The 24,344-nt window shown below is 41.6% G+C and overlaps 1 protein-coding gene across 2 annotated transcripts in view; it reads left to right on the top strand.

The window, feature by feature from the left end:
• The first annotated feature begins 1,736 nt into the window (after positions 1-1,736).
• Positions 1,737-24,344, top strand: part of Ergic2 (ERGIC and golgi 2) — a 30,724-nt gene continuing 8,116 nt past the window's right edge. The window contains exons 1-10 of one of the 2 annotated variants that reach the window (XM_005072943.4): positions 1,737-1,873; positions 8,123-8,264; positions 9,788-9,896; positions 10,556-10,602; positions 11,562-11,632; positions 13,520-13,560; positions 16,586-16,687; positions 17,404-17,499; positions 21,053-21,108; positions 22,466-22,564. In XM_005072943.4, the coding sequence (XP_005073000.1) occupies positions 8,132-8,264; positions 9,788-9,896; positions 10,556-10,602; positions 11,562-11,632; positions 13,520-13,560; positions 16,586-16,687; positions 17,404-17,499; positions 21,053-21,108; positions 22,466-22,564 (754 nt within the window). In that variant the 5' untranslated portion in view covers positions 1,737-1,873; positions 8,123-8,131. Of the gene's footprint in view, positions 1,874-5,246; positions 5,267-8,122; positions 8,265-9,787; positions 9,897-10,555; positions 10,603-11,561; positions 11,633-13,519; positions 13,561-16,585; positions 16,688-17,403; positions 17,500-21,052; positions 21,109-22,465; positions 22,565-24,344 lie in introns of those variants that run through there. The other variant, XM_040743662.1, reaches the window with a different exon arrangement.

The following is a 24,344-nucleotide window of genomic DNA, read 5'->3' as shown; positions in this document are numbered from 1 at the left end:
TAGTTAAAAAAAAATCAGTTTCTCTTACTTTTGTTATTTACTTGCTAAAGTTCATACTCAAACGGCAGAGAAGTAAAAAGATGCCTTGAAAACATGCTTTGAGCATTTTCCCGGGATACAGGTTCTTTTGAACCAGTTGTTCAATAAGTGAAGCATAATGATTTTCTCAAAAGCAGATTTTTTTCCAGATATAGCAGTTATATGGAAATTAACCTATAAAATTAAGGCAGGCTGCACTGACAGTGTACCTCAGTGGTGCGGCTTAACTTGTATCAGGCCCCAAGTTTCATCCCAAGTACCAAACAAAACAAAGCAAGGAATAAACTGATTAACAAGTTTCACTCTTTGGGGGGAAATTGACTTTTATGTTTATGTGAGCTTTGAGAATTGTGGCTTTGTAAAAATAGTAGGATCAAATTAGTTAGTTTTGCTATATTGTGAAAGCTAACTCTCAGGGGACAGTTATTACCCGAAAAGAAACTTACTCTGGAGACTAAGGATCAGGTGTACCTATGTGAACAACAGCCCAGCCTCTATCCAAGTAAGAGTCTGTACACGCAGACCTGGGGAAGGGAAAAAGGGACAAGGGATGTCTTTATGGCTAAGATTATAGCTAAGATCAAGTTGCATTGCAGACCTCTATTAACTCAACGGAATATTGTGACCATTTTACAGCTGGGGGCGTGGAATGCGCTCCATGTCACATGTTATCAAGACGTCAGACTGGATTTTTAACCTAGGAAATCCTGGCTTCAGAGACTGTGCTGATACCCATTCAACTGTGTCCCTTAAGCAAGTCAGCTGGGACCTGTCAACTAATCTTGAAAAGTCTGGAAAAACACAAGTTACCGCCAGAGGGCATTTTATCTATCCTTGGTTTGGGGGGTATATGAGACTTCCTTTTTCCAGTTAAAGACATTCACAAAGCAAAACCCTGTGATTTGGGCGGTTGGGGGTACAGTTGAGTACTACAGTCAAGATCCCCCGGCCTGTTTCGCTTAGACGGATCTTAACTGCTCCTTACCCCGCGCTTGAAACTAAAATCCCTTACCCATAAAGCGTTAGGTTATCACTTTTGGCAATAGCTGTGCTGGGATTCAGTGAGAAAGGAAAAGCGTTTACAACAGTGCTCTCCAGGACAACTTTCGTCGCAAACACGCCTTTTGGGGGTAACGCGGAGCTGGCAGGGTCAGCCTCTTCCCCGAAGGACCTTCCTGGCTCCCTCCATCACGCCCCGGACTGTGCCGGGACAGGAGTAGGTGACACATTTGTCTGACACTCGGGAGGGTGGGCGTGGGTCACGAGCAACAACCCCGTCTACGATGCAGGAAAAACGCTAAGCACCCATCTCACACCGACTGCTCCACTCAAACCGAGCCCCCACGCCCGGCAAGCGGTGTTTAGGTGTTGGTGGAGACGCAGAAACCACTCGACCACGTGAATGAACCACGGTGCGGCCGAGGCCCCGCGGGAGGGAAACCGTGCTCACTTCCGGCCTCCAGCGTACGACCGCCTCTCCCTCCCTTCCGTCTCCTCCCGCCGTCGGACGTCAACGTCTCCCGTCCTAACCTTAAAAAAAAAAGGAAAAAAAAAATGAGGACGAGCCTCGCGGTGTCGCTCCGCGTCCACGGCAGCCGCGCCCCCTTTCCGGCGCGCCGTGCCGCGCCGCTTGATTGCGTCACACACCACCGACGCAGGAAACCTCGCGAGGTCTCCGCTCGCCTCCCCCCCGCCCGTCCCCTGCCCCCGTTCGAACTCGTTCCTCTGGGAGCGCGTCGCCTCTGTGCGTTCTCGCGATATTTCCGCGGATGCCCGGGCTCGGGCGACCCGGGCTTGCGTGAAACATGGCGGTCGGCTGGGACCGTAGCACTAGGTAAGACGCCAGAGCCCTGCCGGGGCCGTTTCCTCGCGTAGCTCCGGGCGAATGGGGACGTGGGGGCGCGGCAGACGGGCTCACGTTGTCCCGGCGTGGGACCGACCTCCGCCGTGGCTGCTGTGCGGGCGGGCAGCCGCCGGCTGCGAGCCCGCCGCTCCGCTGCCTGCCTGGGGGCGTTCCTGCCGAGCGTGGCCGGCGTCCGAGCACCGCGGCACGGCGTCCGCCGCTCCGCTCCTCCCGGCCGGACAGCGGCGGCCTCGCCAGCGCCTTCTTTGAAATTAGAAGCGAACCAGGCCGAGAGAAGAGGGGCCGGGCCGGGTGGGGTGCAGGCGCCGAGCCCGACAGGTGCGGGGTTAGGGGTGTGTGTGTGTGTGTGTGTGTGTGTGTGTGTGTGTGCGTGCGTGTGAATGTGTCCCACCAGGTTCGCGGTCCGACCCTCCCTCGGGCGGGGACGGTTCCGCTGCTTCTCCGCGACTGCCGTGGGCATCCGTGGAGCGGCGGCGCGGCATCCGACAGGCCCGCGAGCGGACGTCGGTGCCGCCGCAGACGGTGTTGCGAGGAGCGACATGAAAGACGGTGAAAGATGGGCTTTGTTCCGCGGCTTGCAGCCGCGATCCCGGATTTCAGCGCGTCCACCTCACGCGTAGAACCCCCAGCGTGGGTGCCCGGAGACGACAGGGGTCGGCTGGTTTGCCGACGGGTTACTTCACCCGGAGTTGTTGTGGCTGCCCCACTACTCTGTCGAGGAAGACACCCGACAAGTAGAGGTCCCATGTTTTTGTAGGAAGGATCGGGAGGAGGGGGAGTTCTCGGTGGTAGTAAACTTCACCGCTGTTAAGAGAGCGTTGTAACAACTTTCTGGCACACGATCCAGAAATACGGCACTTGAAGAGGTCTCTGAAAGGAAGTCATCGTGGTCTACAACGAGAGCGACAGGGATTTAGGGGGAAGAATTATGCAGTTTACCTTCACCAGGGTTAGTTGTTTAAATGATAATTCATTAAAAAAAAAACAAAAAACAGCACTCGGTTTTAGACTTTGCGCGCCACAAATTCTACTTAATAGTTTTGCTAGGTTTTAATTCTGTTTTAACGCCAAGGAGCTTATCCTTTGGTTTCTGCGCCCTAGTTTCCTTACCATTAAAATGAGAATAATAAGGTAATACTTATCTCATATGAAAGGTTGGGAAGAGTACGTATTTCAATTCATGCAAGCGCTTAGAACAGTGCCTGCCATACTGCTCTTCAGTTTTTGTTACTTAATCGTGTTTTGACTTCCGAAGTTTACTGTGGCTTGGCTACTTAAGGGCACCATAGAGACCGAAGATGATCCTTAAAAATAGTTTCTAACCCCTAAAATTGATTAAACACTTGAAGGCTGTGGTTAGTAGGAACTTGAAACACTTCCTTCGTAATTAGTAACGCGCCGGTTTGTCTTTCTGCTTCTCCATCCAGTCTTGTTTATATCAGTAATGCTCCCCCCTTTGTTAACTCATTGTCTTGCTCCTGTGTTGTTGACATACTGCATGTACTCTTGACCTTTTCTGTTTTGTGTCTCCTGATTTTAGTCTCATGAATTTTGTAGCTACTGTCATCCTTGCTTCCTGTTGCTGGAAAGCACTTCCAGACCCCTGTTGGTGGTCTCTTTCTTTTAACTTTATGCTGTTAGATTACACCATCTTCAGTTTGTGGAATTATCCACTAACTTCGGGTAGGCCCACACTTCCTCACATCAAATACATCTCATATCTCTTTTCTGAAAATTACATTTATTAAATACTTCACTATATTTTGATTAGTAACCGGGGTAGCCCACATGGAAGGAATTCTGAGAAGTTGATGTTCTAGTAAATTCTTAGAGGACAGTTTGGTTTGTGCGGTTGTTTGGCTGGTTTGTTGTTTGTTTTTCAGATCACAAAACTTGTACGGCATATTACTCGTCTTCCCAATGAACTGTTTAGGTTTTTATTTACGATAAACTAGGAAGGTTAAAATAGTGGAAATTGACTTTTTTTTTTCAGTCTTCAAGACTCAAACCAAGTTGTGGGAAGGGTCCTGCTTTGTCTGAAGATTTGGGGCAGAACGCTTCCTTACTTTCCTGGCTTCTCAACGGTCCGTGTAAACACATCGCTCTACACTGTCATTGCATGACGTTCTTCCCTCTCTATGGAGACTTACTTCACCGTGTGATCTTGCAAGAACACCAGTCCTTGTTTTCGTTCACCCTAATCCACTGTGATTTCAACCAAGTGTGTTTCCATTCACAAATACCAGGGCCTAGGACTTCAGCGTCTCTCTTTGAAAACAGTTCATTCCGCAGTGCAGTGGTTTGCTAATCATTTAGCTATTTCTCATTGAGAAGTGCACACTATAAATAGCAGGTGACTCCGTAACACTGATAATAGAAGATAAATTCTTGTTGCCAGTGAGGTAGCTCATCTGCCACCGAGCCTGATGCTTGCTTTGCATCCCCAGGACCTACACGGTAGATGGAGAGGACGGGTCCTGCAGATTGCTTTCTAATCCTACATGTGTGCCATGGCACAGGTCCCCCTGTCTAATAAATTTAATTACAAAATAAGTTTCATTTCATAATCAATTCTTTCCGTTTAAATAAGTAATAAACTGTATGGTTTCCTGAGTTCTGTATTTTATTCTCATTATATTTAAATGGATACAATGATGAAGTAGGTTATATATTTCTTTTTAGGAGTGTTGGTATCAATTTCAACATGAAAAGTTTTGTTATTTCTTAAGCAGTTGTTCAAGTATTGTCTTAGTTGCTATCACCATATCCTTGAGGTTTGATTTTTGTTTCTTTGTTTAAAGGACAATTTAGGGGAGACAGCAAAGAAACCAGATGTGGTATTAGAGATCACTGAAGTGCACACACATTGTCTACCAGTGACCAGAAACATTGTGAAGATTCTCAAGCCTTGTGGAACCATATAGAAATATATACAAGAATAATGCTAGTGAAGGCTGGGTTTGTAGATGTGAATAGATAAAGTTACAGTGTTAATTTTACTAAATTAGGATAACCTGTGTGATGGGAATGTCTTCTGTACATATGTTTCTCTTACTGGTTGATGGATAAAACACTGATTGGCCAGGAAGAAGAGAGGTGGAGCTAGGAGACAAGGAGAATGCTGGGAGGTGTAGGCAGAGGGCACACGTCATGTGAACCTCAGGAAGAGAGGACGCAGGCATTCTCCAGTAAGATAAGACCGTGTAGAAATACATAGATTAGTAGATATGGGTTAATAATTAAGACAGAGCTAGCCAATAAGAAGCCCTAGTCATCCGCCAACAGTTTCATAATTAATATAGTGTCTGTGTGTTCATTTGGGGCAGTGCGACTGTGGGACCAGGCTGGCAGGAAGGAGTGCTGGTAACACCTGTGTTATTTACTGTATCTTTTTATTTTATGTGTATGGGTGTTTTGCCTCTATGCATGCATATTCCACATCAGATGATGATGAGTGGGTGGGGAGACAAGTACTGACTGATCCAGGTACAGAAGCCACGGGGAAGTTACAGATGCACCTAGGTGTCCATAGATGTTGGCTATAAGTCTTGTTCTACATAGCACTACTTGCACCTTCCTGGGAAGAAATGTATTTTTATTTATAAGGAATAAAAGTGGCATCTGTGGTATAGAGGAGTAAGTTAATATGTTCAGTGTACTGAATAGTATCTAACATGAAAGTTCTTCTGTATGTCTTAATTGCTGTTATTAGGGGAAGGTAGACTTCAAAGAGAAGAGGTGGAATTAGAAATATGATTAGAAGCATAACTTTCACCCTGAGAGTCCTGGGAATGAAATATTGCACGAGAGTAACAACATAAAGTGCAGGGTGATTTTTTTTTAAAGCAGTTGGATAACTAGTGTGTGTCACAACAGTGGCTGTACAGTGGCAGGTGCTGGAGATGGAATGGATTTCTTGGAAGTAGTTAGTGAGCTTGCAGGAATGGGGCAGAAGTAGAGTGGTGGCCTACTTCCCTCTGAAATGTTTTCTTAGAAAACAGTCTTGGAGGTGGCTCAAGGAGGGGAAATGCATAGGTTATATTTATTCTTGGTGTTTGTGAGACTAACAGCTACTTGCCGTAGATCCATTGTATAATTTAAAAGAAACTTTATTTATAAAGCTTACTGTGAAAATATACTTACGTTTTGGAAGTAGATTCCCTGTTTATTTTTATCAATAAAAATTTTTACACAACTACTGTTTAGAGCCCGTGATTCTCTAGTAAACAAAATCATTCCCTATGCATAGTGTTTTTAAGTGTTCATTTACCCAAACATGACAGTTTGGATTTGCAATCTGCGCTACTGTGGGTGTTTCTCTTCCTTCCCTGAATACTTACCTGCCTGCTGTGCCAGGAACATTGGCACTGTGAAGGTGTACTTAGACATGGTTCCTTCCTTGACTGTCTTGTGGAGAAAACAGAGCATTCAGTTAGTGGCTAGAAACAGTTGTAGGCACACAAGGCCCAGAGGAGTAAGTGGACCAGTCACGTGAAAGCTGTGTGTGTGGGGGGGACAAGGAACTAATTTGGCAGAGAGAGCAGAACGAGTGCTGCAAGGTTTTCAGTGCTGTGGAACGCCGACGGTAAGACGGTGGGTTTGGTGGACTTGGTTTGTGGAGGGTTCTGAAGCATTTTTAGGATGCTCTAACTACTGTGTTAGGGGACTTGACTGGGGCTTTAAGAGCGATAATATGCAATCTGGTGGTTGTTAATAATTGATTAATGGCTGTATAGAAGTGAGTTAAAGCAGTGCAGTGGCAAGTTGTGGCCATTTAGACTAAGGTCCTAGTAAGGGGCATCTCTGTCCCCAGGAAGAAAGCAAATAGGGAAACTTAGGAAGGGGTTAAGTCTGGAGGTGTAGTTTGGTTTCTGGCTTGTACAGTTTGCTGTGTGCTGTTAATCATTAAGACATGAAAGTGGAAGAAAACCAGTGGTGAAGTATTCCAGGGTTGGACGACTGGGAAAGAAACATATGTAGTAGAAGTCAAGGAGATATCCTTCTGAGGGATTGAGTATAGCTGAAAATAAAGATTGGGAGGAATCCAAATCTAGATGGAAAATGAACATCTACTTTCACAACTTTGGATCTTGAAGCAGTTTGGCTTTTTGGCTTTTGGTTTTGGGATTTGGGTGCTTGCTGAGTTCCTTAGGTCTAGGCAAGAGACTGAGGAGGAGGAAGACCTGCAGTGCACACAGTGAGAATTTGAATATAAATACATTCTACACAAAGCCACATTCTCTGGGAACTAGTACCACAAAAGACAACCTTCAGCCAGTTCAGTCAGGAGGGGAGAAGGGATAAGATGAAGGGTTGGACTGTAGGTGTGCTATCAGAAATCTGTACTTAGACTTGGACCGAGTTTAAGGAGACTTGAACATTTTTAATATTACAAAGAGGCCTATGAAGATGGTTCAGTCACGTGCTTGCTGCACACACCTGAAGTGTTTAGACACTTAGTGCCCATGTCAAAAGCTGTGTGTGGTGGCATGCACCTCTAATCCTAGCAGAGAGGGGACGAAGATGAGAGGATGTCTGGGGCTGTTGGCCAGCCAGTCTATCTGAATTGATTAGCTCCAGGTTCAGTGCGAGGAAACCTTGTCTCAGGAAGATGGAGAGGTTGAAGAGAATGCTTAGCATTGATCGGACTTCCGCACGCACATGTGATACACACATATACTCCACACACAGAAAATCTCAGTCTTACACAATGGATGGAGATTAAATGATTGACAGGGCAGTCTCGGTTTTCTGCTTAGGTTTTGTAAGTGGTCTAGAGATTATTTAAAAGTGTTCAGGATGATGTGCTGGGGTCATTGCAAGTCTCCATCTTAGGAGATGGCTTGAGCACTGTATATTTTCTTGCTGTCTGTGTAATCAGCTCCCCACGGACATTGAGAAGCACCTGTGTTGCTAATATTATAAGCATGTGAGAACTTAGTCACAGCTTATGTTGCCTTATAACTTTTTTCCATATATATGTATATAATCTGTCAACTTGATACAAAATAAAATTTCAACTTTTTAAAAGTTAAAAATGTGACTTTCTCACTTTTGATTGTTTTTCTGCTTAATATGTGTTTGTATATTGCCTTCCATTCTTAATTTTGTCTGGGAACAGAGAAAAAGAGTGAAATGAGCATTATATTTTTTTGGCAGCAAGAGATGCTAATTTCTGAGAAAACTGGTTATATATTCATTTATCTGTTTGTTCCTTAGCATGACTATATGAAGGAAGGGAAGGTTTTTCTGAAGATGAGGCGACTGAATCGGAAGAAAACCTTAAGTTTGGTGAAAGAGTTAGACGCCTTTCCCAAGGTTCCTGACAGCTATGTGGAGACATCAGCCAGTGGGGGAACAGGTGAGCTTGCTTCAGACTGCCTTACGCATCACCAGCATATGGGCGCTGGCCGTGAGGACGAGCTCATGCTGGATCTTTAATGGCTTTGTAGCTGCTCATCCTTGCCCAATTGCTCTGCTTTTATTTACTCTCTGTAATGTCTGGCAGAGCCTCTGTGCAGTTAGCAGTATTATTAAATCTTAATGAGCAAGTAGTACAATTTATACTTTGGTGATTTTCCAGTTGTGTGTTACTGTGTTTATATGTTATTGGGCATATAACATTACACAATACATCTATATATTTTATTATAATGCTGACACAGCCCTGTTCCTGTTCTGGGTTGGATGACAGTAAGGACTTGCTATAATAAAGTCCTCAGAATGGAGTGAGAGCTAGTTCAGTTACATCTGTCTGCCTTAGCTCTTCAATGACATAAGGATATTAGCATTTATGTTGCTAGAGTTAATGTCTTAATTATGTAACTTTTCTGTAAGTGCTTAGAGCAACACTTGGTACAAATAAGAGTGTTAAGTAAAGTACGTGATAGACTATGTAAGAAAAATCTATACCTATAATGATACTTCCTATTATTTTTTCCCTGTGAATTAATAAGGTAACATTTCATATGCTTTAGCAATGTCATTGGGTAAAAAAATGTACAATGAAGAGTGCCTATAACTCGGTAATGCTGGCCTAGCATGTGTGGAGCCCAGGTTTTGAACTCAGCATGGTGGGCATGGGGGCACATGCCTGTTCCCAACACTAGGAAGGTGGAGGCAGGAAGATCTCACTTTTAGATCATTCTTGGTTACATAGCCAGTTATAGACTAGCCTGAACTACTTGAAATTCTGACTCAAAACAAAACAAAAAGCTAAAACCCTAACTGAATAAAAATAGAGGGCAATAAAATGGCTTGCTACTTCTAACCCCTGTGAGAAAAAAGAGTGCCAGTTCTTGTTGCACAGCCTGCCGTGTGTCTTGTATTATTTAGTGAATTCTTTTGGCTGGGATTTTACTTAATATGCAGCGTAGTAATATATTTAGGATGTTGCAAAGTAGATGAAAGTATTTTAGGAACTTGGAGAGCTTTTGATTTTTCTGGCTCACAGATATTGTAGCATCTCAGGACCTCATTTGTTCATTTGTTTTAAATTGCATTATGAGCATATACGTATTTCTTAATAATGAGGGAAGTGTTTTTAAATTGGTGTTGTCAACATACTTATTATATTAGTTATCCTATCTTGACTTCTGTGTAGCAATACAAACCTGTGCTGTGTAAAATTTTGATAAGCCCGTCTGGCGACAGACACTGTTGAAACTGAAGTCAAGCCATTCTTTCTCAGAATGCGGATGTTTGTGCTCTAGGTTTTTATTTCTGAGCTGTTTTCAAGCATCTGTAACATTTTAAGGGAATTATTTATACTGTTTATTTAAATAATGTTCATGTTGGACACTTTTTTTCCTCATTTTAATTCTGCTTAAGATAAGTGTTTACTTTTTTTGTTTTAATTCTGTTTGTCTCTTTTTGATTCCTCAGTTTCTCTAATAGCATTTACAACTATGGCTTTATTAACAATAATGGAATTCTCCGTGTATCAAGATACGTGGATGAAGTATGAATATGAAGTAGACAAGGATTTTTCTAGGTAACTAAGTTTTCTTGTTTAAAGGCCATGTAAAGCCAGCTGTGGTGGTGTACACCGTTATTCCCAGCAGTCTGGAGGCAGAAACAAATGACTCTCTATGAGTTCAAGGCCAGCCTGATCTATATAGTGAGTTCCAGACCAGCCAGGGCTGTACAGTGAGAGCCTGTCGTAGAGCCTGTAAAATCCATAGCATCCTGGCAGTTTGCTCTCTTTTGTTCTGACCCAGGCCTGGCTCTAAGGCTGTTTGGCATGTGTGGCAGGCATGTATGCTTCTCTGAGCACTGATACTTGAACCTGGAGCATCTGCATGATAATTCCATGTTAAGAAAGATGACTGACTGTTAAGCATGGAGAAACAGAAATGTTTTCTGAATAGCCACTTAAGGGGAACTTTTAGGAGGCCAGAGGGATGGGTGGCTCAGTGGTTAAGAGTTCACATTGCTTTTGTAGAGGGTCAGAGTTCAGCTCCCCCTACCCACAGCAGGTGGTTCACACAAAAGAGATTTTTTAAATGTTCTCTTTCTCATTGTAAGGAATGCAAGTTAAGTTCTAGCTTGAGCTTTACTATCTGAAATGCACATTTTTTATAGGTGGGTTGGTTTTCATTTCTGGTGTTTTGCTGATTGATAGGTACTGATGGCTGCCCTTTTCTTTTTCAGCAAGTTGAGAATCAACATAGACATTACCGTTGCCATGAAGTGTCAGTGTGAGTACACCTTCACCACCGCCAGGCTGTCAACTCACTGACTTTCCTGACCATGAGAGGTTTAACTTGAACATGACTCCAGTGCAAAGAAAAGTGTATCGAGGCTTTTGCAGTCAGAGTTGTGGTTTAGGTAGCCTGTCTTCCTGGGGAGGGCCAGGCTTTCTACCCATACCCACATTGCATTGTCTCACCCGACCCTCGTACAGCCTTACTCTGCAGCTCAAAGTACAGGTGCAGGGTTTCTGTTAGGTGAGGGGCGATGAGTTTCCTTTTCTGCCCCAACCCTGGCCGTGCTTAGTTGTACTGATAAAAGCGGAAAGGTACCAGTGTCTGGTGGATTATGCTTGAATCAGCCATGATGCTTTGTATGGAAGTCATCTTCTAAGTTACTGCTTGGAAAGTGGAGACCACTAAGACAAAGGGATCAGCTCTAGGAGAGTTCATCACAGAACAACAAAGTCTCATTGTTCAATTTCAGTTTTCTTCATGTTAATGGTTGTAAGATATAAGGAAATACATTATAACTAAATTTTGAGTTAGCACTGATTGTGAATTTTGCCATATTTGAATATTTAAATACCATTAAAATTTTAGCCTTTCAAAGTAAAAATTTCCTATTTGGTACTTTTTAAAGTCTCAGTAGATATGCCTTATAATTTCTTTGAATCCTTAAAATAATTCTTGTGATTAATATTGTGTTCAGCATTTTAAGTACCTAGAGGCTATTTAATTTTGGCAAGCTAGTCAGTCAATTAACCTTAGCTTTTTTGCTATATGTCATCTTTTTCAGAACAAGAAGGAGAAAAATAAAATCATTTTCAAATTTTCAGAATACTGTCTACAAAATCTACATAATGCTTCTGTTTTACTTTTGAACAAATGAAGGTTATCTCAGTTGTTTTATAGCAGATGATAGTTTTGATTGAAGTGTAGAGTGTAAAAACTTTGTTTTAATGCAGATGTTGGAGCAGATGTTCTGGATTTAGCAGAGACCATGGTTGCATCTGCAGATGGTCTATCTTATGAACCAGTAAGTTTGATTTATGTGGTTTTTAAATGTGTGCTGAAAATACTTTAGATATTGGTTCTTAGTTTTTACTGATACCTAATATCAAAATCTTGAGATTGGAATACAGCTGGCATTTTGGATAGGCCTCTGATGTCCTTACATTTCAAGTCAGTGCTTCCTATCAGGTCATCTTTCTCTTGTATTTGTCGTAAGAATGGAAGTTTGTACTTTGTAATTGTCTCAGGACTTTGACCTAGGTGACTTTCACCAAGCCTAAATCTTTGAACTGTAGCTTTCTTATCACAATGTGAGGGAATCTCATTAGAATTTACCTTTCCCAATGCTGATATTCTCTTAATTTGTTTCAAAGTACAAGTTACTTATAACATAGCTGACTCACCACATAGCACATTACAGGGCAGGTTCGCTTGTGTCATACCTGACCAGGACTAGCTCTCACACAGCTTCAGAAAAGGCATGTGGCCCACTGGCCTCATGGCATGTAGTTTATGTGCAGTTCATTTTTAAATTCATTTTCTTATAACTAAGCAAACCTGAAGAATAATGACTGAAGATTGAGGAAAAGTAGAACTCATTGACTGAGTTGAAACAAGAATATCCCCTGGACTAGTTCTGATCACCTAATTAACTCAAATTTACAGCAAGAAATACATATTTGTCTTTGATGCACTTGTTTTCATTACTTAAGTCACTGTTAAGTCACTGACTATATCCCTGTCAGAGACAGCTTGAGGGAGGAGCTTGTTCGTTTTGGCTTACAGATTCAGAGGGTTCAGGCTATGGTCACTTGACCTCTTATAGTTGGGCAGAACATCATGGATGCTGGAATGTATGTGACAGAGGAGCATTTGTCCCATGGTTGACAGGTGACAGACAGGAAAAGGCCAGGTTAAGACACCTGAAGTCAACACCAGCCCAGTGACTTACTTCCTCAAGTTTCTACAGTTGTACCATCAGCAGGGGTCCTGGATTTTACTTAGAAACCCAAAGCAGATAGTTCATATTCAGATCATAAAGCACTCCTAAAGCAGAAATGTTGATAGAAAAGTAATTTATTGTGGCTATTCTTATCCCCTCTTCTAATCTCTATTTTTCCACTAACAAAGTTTATTTTATAGTAGTTTACACAGACGAAGTAAATGTAATTTGCTTTATAAATTCAGATACCATTACAATGTATTAGAGTGTGATCTGTAGGCTTGGATCCAAATGGTTACCAGTAGACACTGAGACATTTGCATTTTACACTGTTTTCAGAATATTCAGTTATAGTGCTTTTTCATAGCTCATTTACACATGTGCATGTCCATTGAGACCTGAGGTTAGCCTCTGGTGTCGTTGGAAAGGTGCTGTCCACACACATGTTGCATGTTTGGCTGTTTTGCATGGGATCAGACTCAGTTCTTCATGCTTTGCCAGCCAAGCATTCTCCCTTGCTCTGACCTTTGTTCTTTTGTTCATCTCATGGGGAACGTTTTGTGGTTTCTTTTTCAGCAAAGGTGTGAGGCTTTGCTCTGTGACTTTCTTTTCAGGAGGGAGGGCTGCAGGTGCTTGAGCTCCTTCCCACTGACGCTGTGTCCTAGCTGTCACCTGTCTCCCTACCCCCATCCCCAGTGTTGCTCTTCTAGTTTTTGTTAGTTATGATGGGTTAGAGTGGCTTTAAGTCCTAAAACAGCCATTTTCCTATAAATGTCAGTGACTACACAGGAAAATAGTTGTCATTAGTAAAGTTTCTCTATGCTATCTTTGAATACACCATTACAGATTAAATCATGAATGATTTTTAGTAGTGCCATGATTTTATGTTTCTTGTTCACAGAAAAACATTTAACCTTGTGATACATGAATGCCAAGGGATTTGCCAGTGACTGTTCTCCTTTTTTGCAGGCAGTATTTGACCTTTCACCCCATCAGAGAGAGTGGCAGAGGTAAAGTGTGAACAGTGTCATCACCATAGAAACCTAGACTACTTTTGTCTGTTGGAATCTGTGCATATTTTAAAACATTTTAGTGTATAAACAATCCTTATGACCCCAGAAACTATCAGATCTTAAGAAAGTCATGTGTAACCTTTCCTGTAGCATATTTTGAATCATAAATAAATTTTAGCTTTTATTTAAAATTTTGCTTAACTTAAAAAAATTTAACCATGAAAGTATGTGAACATTGTTTAGAATTTGGTTTGGAGCCAGGTGTGATGATACATATCTATAATCCCAGCATTTGAAGGCTGAAGCCAGGAGAAGTTCACCTCTTCCCTGGGATAAATAGTAAGTTTCAGGACATGGATTAAATGTCTCAGAAACAGACAAAAGGTTCATTTTATGATAACATAAAGGAGAAGCTTCATTCTCGGAACTGCAGAACCATGAGTGATGAGAGCCAAGTGTGACTCCCTAGGAACTTTGTGTCAGAACCTGTTGTTCGTCAGTGTGCTGCTTGTCTGTTCCTGGCGTTTGCTTGAGGAAAGGTATTTTCCCCATCCCATTTTGGTTCCCAAGATAGTTTTCTAATTTCAGATTATTACCAGAAATGTACTTAAATGTTTGTTTGTTTTTTGAGACAGGATTTCTCTGTGTAACCCAAACTGTCCTGGAACTCACTCTGTAGACCAGGCTGGCCTCAAACTCACAGAGCTCCGCCTGCCTTTGCCTCCTGAGTGCTGGGTTTAAAGGTGTGCGCCATCACTGCCAGCCTGTTTTTTTTTTTTTTTTTCTAATCCCTGCTACACCAATTTTCCTGATTGGAAGAAATATTGAAATTAAATATAGTTGAACAAAAGCAGTGAATATTAGGGCTTTCTGGATTTCTAGCACTTTATTAGAAAGCTCAATCTAGAGATGAAATGTTACTTTTATCCAGAAATATTAAAGTGAGAGTCAGGTGTGCGGTGCATACTTGTAATCCCAGTAATTAAGAGGCTGGGGCAGGGAAGTGAACCCCAGTACTGGAAGAGCAGAGAGCACTGTTAACCCTCGAGTCTTGTCTCCTGACCCATGCTGGCTCCTTTTTATCTAGAATTCTATTAAGTCTTACAAAGGAAAATGAGTGGGAGCAGAGACTTTATTAAGTAAGAGGGCTTTCTCATCATGCTTGGGTTTTCTATACATCTTCAGACAGAGTTCATGCTTGCTGTTGGTTGGTCTCCTCCAAGCAGAAGTCTCACACAATTTCCTCAAACTTGAACTTTGAGACTTAAAAAAGATGGAAAGCTCTCAGGTTCTGGGCTTAGCTCCAAAGTTTATGTCTTTAGATGTAGAATCTGCTTTCTAGATCTTTCTTAATCATAATGTTCTGCTTCTAAATGGGTATTGTAATGTAGTGGGGGAATCTGCAAGGCCTGTCACTTTCTAGTAAGGTACATGCTAGAATGTCCTTTGCCTTTGGAATTGACTCTCGCAGTGGGTGGTTTGCCTTTCATTAAGATCGCAGCATTTTTAGAAGACAATTTCAAACTTTGGACACAGCCTTTTGGGATATCTGCTTTTTCTTTCTATATTTAAGGTTTATTTCAAACTAAATTTACTGTGTAAATTTGATTTTAATGTTAACAAAACAGGCCTGTTAACCCAGTATTCTAGATGGATAGTGCATAGTTTCTCATTTCTGTGTTTATACAATACTTTTGCTATGGTGGTGAGATATGGCATATTATGAGATAAGCTTACAGCAAGGGTGAGTGGAAAGAGAAGAATTCCCATGCCTCATTCTCCTTTATGAGCACTGAGCACCAGAATGACTTAGTTGTCATGTTGATGAGACTGCATGGACCCAATGTTTCCCACAGTCTGTAGTTCACTTGGGAGCTCCTTCTTGGAGGTCTCTCTTTTGAGTGGACAGTTAAGGCTAATGATATGTATCCACCATTGTACCATCAAGAGCAGTTTCACGGCTCTAAAAGTCCTTGCTCTCACCGCTCGTTTCTCCCCACCGTGTGTAGTTTGCATGCTGTGACTTTTGAGGTGTTACCTATTTAAGGTCATGTCGAAGGAGATGAATCTCAGCGTTGTTTTATTTTTTGTTGTAGACTTATTTTTACTGTGTATGTTTGAACACTTTAAAATTTTTTAATTTTTAGATTTATTTTGTATGTTTAAGTGTTCTGCTTGAATCTGTGTCTGTGTACCATGTGCATCCTGGAACTAGAGTTATGGGCAGATGTGAATACACCACGTGGGTGCTAGGAATCAAACCTAGGACCTCAGCAAGTGTTCATAACCATTTCTCCAGCCCTCCATGTATGGTGTCCCATCTGCATGTATGTCTGTGTTCTGTGTGCCACCTGTGTGTCTAGTTCCTGGAGAGGCAAGAAGAGGACATTGGAGTCACAAATGGTTGTTTTTTGTGGGTGCTGGGAACTGAGCCCAGGTCCTCTGGAAAAAACGTGTTCTTCACCACTGAGCCATCTCCTCCAGCATTGTTTCTTAAATGGAGCCTTTGTTTTCTACAATTCTGTTGACTATGTTCTAACAGTTATATGAAGACTAGCTGTAATACCCTGCTTAGAATGGTCCTTTAGAATAAAGTCTTCTTCTTTTGGGAATGTAGACACCAGGTGATACTAAGTGGTGCCATGACTTAGTTTATAATAAATAGGCCTTTGGGTTGTATCTCAATAATCTGCAGCCTCCTATGCAATGCTGTCTGTGTGACCTGCACTTAGTTTGTTCTTCATAGCAACAGCACTGATTTCAGTGCTGGACAGAAGCGAAATTTCCTAATTGTGTGTGAAAGGTGAGCTTCGATGCTCAGCAGAGCAACAGTTGCCCGTGGTGCCTCTGACTACCTGTGCATTAAACTGCGACCCATCCTACCTCACTTCCGAGAAAAGTTGATCAACATCCTTCTGGAATGTAATCCTGTAATAAACATACGGTTGTCTTAGTCAGAAGCCTGGTTGTAGTTGAGCAGAGTCTTGGCTTGGTGTGTATTTTACTATTTTGTCACATTTAGGATGCTGCAGCTGATTCAGAGCAGGCTGCAAGAAGAACACTCCCTTCAAGACGTGATATTCAAAAGTGCTTTTAAAAGTGCATCAACGGCACTGCCACCAAGGTGAGAGAGGTGCTTCAGAAGTTCATTTGTTTTCCAGAAATGTACTTTGATGTAGTTTTAGTATTGGCCTGCTGTTCTTTCTTTGAAAGTGTTTTATGCATTTAAGGTATCTTGCCTATGATTTTTGAGCTTTTTATGAGTTTACTTTGTATGTGTAGTGTGTCTCTATATAAAATTCTACTGGTTAGGAATTTGTTTTTACTCTTGTATTAGAATAGGTAACAAGAATTGTTGTAATTATGAAAATGATTTTCCAAATTTAAAAATATACAAAGATTTTATATTGACTTGGGAAGAAAATCCCAATTTGCACTTGGGTGCCCTTTCCTGATCTCGATGTTATGTCACCCAGCTGCACCACAGAGATACATGAGGGGAGTCTGTAGCCGTTGGACTCTTCCTTTGATTTTCAGCTCTCCTGCATTGGACTTAGTCCTTTGGGTAGCCTTGAAGATACATAATGACGTGTATTTATGTAACTATAATGGCTATATGGCAACTCTTAAGTAGATTTAAACTACTGCCCCAGTGTTGACATTTAGGACATTAGGTAAAAGTTTTTGTTTTTGGGGAGTCGTTTTTTCTTCTGTGCCATTTTCACACCAGTACATGGTCTCTATGGTAGATGGGCACCAAGATACCTGAATGTGTCACGCCAGTACATGGTCTCTATGTCGAATGAGTATTAAGACACCTGAATGTGTCTTGCTTTACAGGGAAGATGATTCATCACTGACTCCAGATGCATGCAGAATCCATGGTCATCTCTATGTCAATAAAGTAGCAGGGAATTTTCACATAACTGTGGGCAAGTATGTTCTTTTCACTTCCTGAAGTTCTTTAGATGGGGTTGGAGCTTGATTGAAATTCCACCTTTTCCTAGTACACAGACAATCACAAAGGGCACTTAAAAGTGTTGTCTGTAGGTAAATAGGAATTAAAACCTCTTATTTGTAACTTTTGTAGCCAGAGAGCCTGACCTTAGATGTTCCATCGTTGTCTTCATTTATTGATAGTAGGTTTTTGTTTTGTTAACCCTTTGGTAGTTCTCATCAAACTGCAGTCCCTGAGTAATTCTAGAAAAATTAAAAAGTTAGTAATGTGTAGTGTGAAGTAATTTAGGCGAAAACTGTCACTCATCCTCCTGAATATAATCCAGCATCACAAAAAGATCTTGGCAGTTTTCACCATGGGTAAACATCTGCTCCCCAGCTTCCTCTATGCAGGGAGACCTGATGAAGGGAGACAGTGAAGACACTGTCTCAGCCATTGTCTGAATACTCGCCACGTGCAGAGTACAGCCTGGAGACTCAGTGTCAAGCAGTGAAAAGAGGAAAACCTTTACTCCTCTGCATGCTGAAGTCCTACAAGAATATTCAGACTTTGACCAGTAGCTACATTAGCTATTACTGAATTGTAGTTGTAGTGAGGCTGTAGAGGAGATTTATACCTGATAAGAGGAAACTTTGGAATTGTATGGAGTTAGGAGTTTATATATAACAGAGAGCATGTCACGGAAAAGAACCTGCTCAAAGGGTGGCTTTGTTTTTTGTTTGTTTGTTTATAAAGAGAGAACATTATGTGTATTTATTTTAGACCAGGAAAGACTTTATCGATTATAATGCTCAGATCAAAATTTATTTTTTCTTTGTTGTGCTTTTCTCCTGCAAATTCAAGCTTGGTTGCTTGGCCACTGTTGAATGCTCATTTACCAGCTGTATACGGTCCTAGGGTCTTTGAAGCCTTGGCCCCATAGTTCAGCTTGTGGTGGAGAAGGCTCATTACAGCTCCCCTTGCAACAGTGCCCTAGTCCAAAAGGAAGCACAGCATGAGCTTCTGCATTATGGCCTATATTTTATTTTTGGCCGTTCCCCCCAATTTTATACCTTTCAGCAGATGATAATGGTAACTTATGCTATATATTTAACAGACCCCAAGGAAAAGATTTTGTTGTGTCTCATAAACTCCAGGAGACTTACCTTTTTTTTTTTTTTTGGTGGTTGGTTTGTCAAGCTCAATGGTGATCCAATTACCTGTTGAGTGCAATGGCAGTCCTAGCTGTACATCAGAGGATAGTTCAAAGAACATGAGTATGGTTGGAAATGTGGTGCATACCAAAGTATACAAGGAAGAGGACTATACTTGGCATTTAGGCATAGAGTTGTGACCAGGTAAACAAGTGCAGGCCACTGAGATGATGGTGAGTGCTGTGTCTGTTGACGGGATGGTATTTGAACACTGAACAACACAGGATAGTGAGTCTTCCCTGAGTTCCCAGCATATGTCCAAGTACCCATGGGTACTGTATGTAGCTGAACAGAGTTGAGGCTAGTCAGTAGTTTCTCATGTGTGCATTGCCCCAGAGGCTACCTAAGAGTTCTTTGTGAGTGAGGTGATTCTCTTCAGGATGTTTTGTTTCCTGTCTGTGGTTCCTGGATGCCGATAAACCAGTAAGTGCCGCAATCTAAAAGCCTCTCTTTAGCCTACTGAGGTTCAGAACTGTTCTCCTTTCACTGCTTGGGCCCATCGGATGGGTTAGATAATATGTCAGAAAACAAGCGGGAACACTGAAGCATTTAACATTTGTGATTTTGAAGGGAGGTGCTTGCTTATGCTGTTAACCATAAAATTTTAGTGTAGGTTTCCTAACACAAAGGGGAAGACATAATCTGAAACAATTGTAAGTTCTTCACAGACCTTAGGTTGTGAGAGACTACTGTAGTTTATAATTTCATCATTCACAAGAATGCCTGTCTCTGCATTTGGAGCCTACAGTAGGAACACAGTGATGGTGTCAGTGGGACAGGAGTGATCTGCGGCTGTAGTGTTTCTGTTTAGTGCACTCAACCAAGCACAGGGGCTGCCAGAGGTAGCTAACGGTCCTTATGATAGACAAAGTGCCTGTGCTGCAGAATGAGGTAAACATGAGTTGAGACCTGTTGGGGCACACTAGAACTTGACAATGCCATTACTACTAATCAGGAAAGATGGGCACATTATGGACATTTTTTATTTGAGTGTCATAGTTGCTAAAATTGATTACTGGATAAGACACAAATAGGAATAGCATGGGGGAAATCTTCACAGTGATGTTTTAACTTTTCTCTTTTAAATTAAGATCAGGAAAGGACAGTCATTATTCTTAGTAGTACCAAAAGAATGAGGAATAGGCTAAGCTTGAGAGAGAACAGAGTAAGTAGATGACAGCGTGGATTCCAGATGCAGTTCACTACCTTTTTTGTTAACGAGAAAGTTCAGAATTGCATTCTAACTGGGTGTGGTGCACACACTTTAATTAATCTCAGTGCTTTGTGTTTGAGACCAGCCTGGCCGACACAGTGAGTTCCAGGCCAGCCAGGGTTACCAGGTGAGATCCTGTCTTACTTCCCTATTGCCGAAAAGATGAAGTTTTGTTGAAAGGTAGCTGTGCTTATCTGTTTGCACAGGACCTCTTTTACATTACAGTGTCATGTTGAGGATGGAGAAGTTGACTTGACTATGCTTAGCAGTATTGCTTGGTGCACCACAGGGCAGCTGATAGTGTCATGTACATTCTGCACTTAGTTATTATATTACCGTGTCAAAACCATAGAAATACGGGCTCTAGTTGTCATACTTTTAAATTACCATCTAACTTGGACACAGAGTATTGTGATGAGCTGTAATGACACTATGCCTGCACCTAAAGAACACTGTGTTGATACTATTAGACTAACCAAGTATCCATCACAGTAGTTCCAACTCCACAGGAAAATAAACGGTGGTCAGGAAATTAGAAAGTTTAAAGTAAAATGTGTAGTAGAATTTCTCAGTGAAAACGAAGTTACAGTCGAGTGTCACTGAAAACACAAATCCATAAGCACACTTCAACTGAGGGGATTCATTCCCTTGAATGAATTTCTAGAATACTATTAGAGTCTTTTCTTTATATTTTGTATATCACAGATCAGTAATTTTCAATTTAAAAGAGGATTTGTGAAATATTTTAGGTCATTACCAGACAAATTTGAGATCATTATTGAAATTAGGAACACCAACTTAAACCTCAGTAAGCAAAGACATTTCCCTGGAAAGCAGATGTGATGAGCTACAGAATGAACTCAATTATTAGGGTTTTATGTTTCATTGATAATTGTTTATGAAATGGTATTCTCATTATGTGGCCATGTAATACCCTTGGTTTCTTGGCTCATAAATATTTAACACATTTTCCATTTGGCTTTTGGCAGCCCTGAGCTTATCACATTGCAGAGATGGTTTAGCTATGGGCCAGATGCACCACTCTTACTTTGCAATACATGCTGCTGAATGACAGGGAAGGTTGGCCTTCTTGTTAGTTATATGTTTGTTTTTTTCTCCTTTCAGGGCAATCCCACATCCCCGAGGGCATGCACATTTGGCAGCACTTGTCAACCATGATTGTGAGCAATTTCTGGGATTTTGTTTTAGCGTAGAAAAGTTTTCAAGAGAAGTTAATTGTGTGTGTGTGTGTTTCATTTGTTTTAGTGCAAACACAAAGGTAGAGCTTTCAAAGTAAACTTGACTCATGTAGTTCATGTGGTGGCATACACCTTCTGCTTTTAATCCCAGCAATCCCAAGACAGAGACAGGTTGATCTCTGTGAGTTCCAGGCAAACCAGGACTACATAGCTTGAGCCTCAAAAATAAGTAAATAAAAGTGTTAACTAAGTGTCGGCACCTGTAACCACAGCACTTAGGAGGATTAAGCAGGGGATTGCTGTGAATTTGAAGTTAGTTTGTGCTGCATGGTGAGTGAGTGTCATGTCAGTGAACGGCAGGACCCTGTCACAGAAAGCAAAAGCTAAACAAAAGTAAACTGTAAGTTCGCTGTCCAGAAGTCCCGCAGTTATGGGGAATCCCAGAAGTGCTTGGTGTCATTCTATATATTTCTAATAACAAAGAGACCATATCTGAAGTTTACCTCAGTTTGTGGATACAGATACAGGGATGTGTACACACACACACACACACACACACACACACACACACACACACACATTCATATAATGATTATCGTAAAACTTAAGTGTTTTTTGAGCGTGGGATTGAGTGAAGCATGTTTGCATGTGGCTGGGTTGGCATAAGACTGCAAATAGCCTTGAGTGACCCAGAATACCTGATCCTCTTGCGTCTATCTTCCACGTGCTGGGATTACAAGCTTGTACCACTGCACCAAGCAAGACTTTCTATAAAAATGGGTTATAGTAATGGTGTATATTAAAAATATCTGTGATCACTTTCATTATCTGACTAATATCATCCTAGGTGTTCTCATGGCGTGGTCTTGTTTCTGTAAGATGTTTAGAATCAAGAAAGTTGCAGGTTTTAGACATGAGGATTAAATAAGACATCTAATAGAAATTTGTATAAAGCCAGGTGGTGGTGGCACACGCCTTTTGTCCCAGCACTCAGGAGGCAGAGGCAGGCGGATCTCTGTGAGTTTGAGGTGCCTGGTTTACAGTGCGAGTTCTGGTATAGCTGGGGCTATACAGAGAAACCCTGTCTCAAAAAAAACAACAACAATAAAAGAAATTTGTATGTAATCATAAGATTTGAGACATTTTATCAGAATTCGCTTATAGTACATTTCTCATGTATTTTTCTTAACATGTTATTTTAAGTATTATTAAACTTAGTAAATTTATTAAACTTACTAAATTTTAGATGATTTTGAGAGTTGGTGAGACTATAAAACCATCTGTAGCAAGACGCTTTAAAGAGTAATATACTTTCTCTGCCTTTATCTTTTTCTTTTAGCGTACAACTTTTCTCACAGAATAGATCATTTGTCTTTTGGAGAGCTTGTTCCAGGAATTATTAATCCTTTAGATGGAACTGAAAAGATTGCTGTAGATCGTAAGTATTTAATAATTGGTCTTAGAATTTACATGCAGGAAATTCTCTGGAAAACCTTAATTCTGATGTGTTTTTACTCCTCCTATTACCCTTGTGAAGGGAGCTGAGAACGTGGTAGAAGTGAATGGGATTTGAATGTTAAAAAGTAAGTTCCACAAGAGATTGAAGAGATAAAGGGCAGGAGGGGTTGATGTGTTGGTAATGGTGTAGCTGTCCTTTCCACAGTAACCAGATAGAGAAGCTCTAGAATGCTGTGTGGTTTTGTAGGAAGCTCCATGCAGTGTCCCCAACACAAGAAAACTAGTTACTCCAGAGTACTGGTGGTGTGATATCTGGTGGTGCTGTGAGTACAGCCAGGTGTATGATATCACAACAGCCATGTGTGTTTGTTTTTAAGCCTCTACTCCAAGTGAAGTTACTTCCTTAGTTTTGTAGCAAGTGGTACATAGCCTGTTTTCAGGTGACTTTGTTGTTACTTTGAGATAGCGTTTTACCATTTAGATCAGGCTGGCCTCGAAGTAGCAATATAGTCCAAGCTGGCCTTGAACTGACAGCAGTCCTCCTAGGATTATAGGCTTGTGTTACTGTGTGAGTTTGTTTTTGTATGTTGTTTTTTTTTTTTGTTTTGTTTTGTAACTTGTATTAATCCTGTTGATGCCTGGTGACTGTAGAAATGACCTTTTGATTGAATAGCAATCACTGAGCAGCTTGTTTAGTTACTTTTTACTCTCTTGTCACTTTCAGATGTTGCATGAATTCTAATCGGTATTAATAATAAAAACCCAGAGTCAGATATTGGGGGGAGGGGAAGCTGAAAGATCACAGAAGCAAAGCAACCAGCCATTGACTCTTACCTAGACCTCAGCCCGAATGGGCACTCCTGTCTCCATGAATCCTCAGACTACACTGAACTCCTGTTTCCTCCTGCCGTGTATTCCTCCCAGCCATATCACTCCTGTCTCCACCTCCCTAGTGCTGGGATAAAGGGCGTGTGATCCCAAGTGCTGGGATCACCTTTGTGTGAGCTGTTTCTCTTGTAGACAGATTGAATCTCGTGTAGCCCAGCATCTGCCTCTGTCTCCCAGTTGCTGGGATTAAAGGTGTGTGTTACCACTGCCTGACCTCTATGGCTAACTAGTGTGGCTAGCTCTGTGCTCTGATCTTCAGGCAAGCTTTATTTGTTAGATCATAAGCAAAATAACAACACCGCACCCAGAGTCTGGCAAGTCCAACTTTAGTTTACTGGTATATTTAAGATCAACAGATAATGAGAACTGTGGTTACTGTTGCAATGACATCTAGGTTTTACCAGTGTTTCTATGCTGAAGGGATACTGCTTATTTCCCAGGCATGGTTGTCAGTGCCTGAACTATACATGTGGGAACCTGCACAACTCTCGTGTCTTAATTGGGGCTTTGTTTTACCAAATATGAGTGCATTGTCTTCATTTTTAAAATATTATTTATTTGTTTTACATTCTGACTGCAGTTTTTCCTCCTCCAGTCTGGCCCTCCCCCATCCACTTCCTCTTTTTCTGTTTAGAAAGGGGTAGGCCTCCCATGGATATCATCAAAGTATAGCATATCCATTTGAAGTAAGACTAAGCAACTTGCCTTGTATTAAGGTTGGTCAAGGCTACCAAGTTCGAGGAATTAGGTCCCAGAGATCAGTACTAAGAGTCAGAGATTGCTCCTACTGTTAAGAATCTCACAAGAAGACCAAGCTACACAGCTATCACATAATATGCAAAGTAGGCTCCCTGGTTATCAGTTTAGTCTCT

Source organism: Mesocricetus auratus, unplaced genomic scaffold (assembly GCF_017639785.1).
Source record: "Mesocricetus auratus isolate SY011 unplaced genomic scaffold, BCM_Maur_2.0 Super-Scaffold_100001, whole genome shotgun sequence".
NCBI classification, from domain to species: Eukaryota; Metazoa; Chordata; class Mammalia; order Rodentia; family Cricetidae; genus Mesocricetus; species Mesocricetus auratus.
The sequence above is the reverse complement of the archived record's forward strand: the minus strand, read 5'-3'. Positions and strand labels throughout refer to the sequence as shown.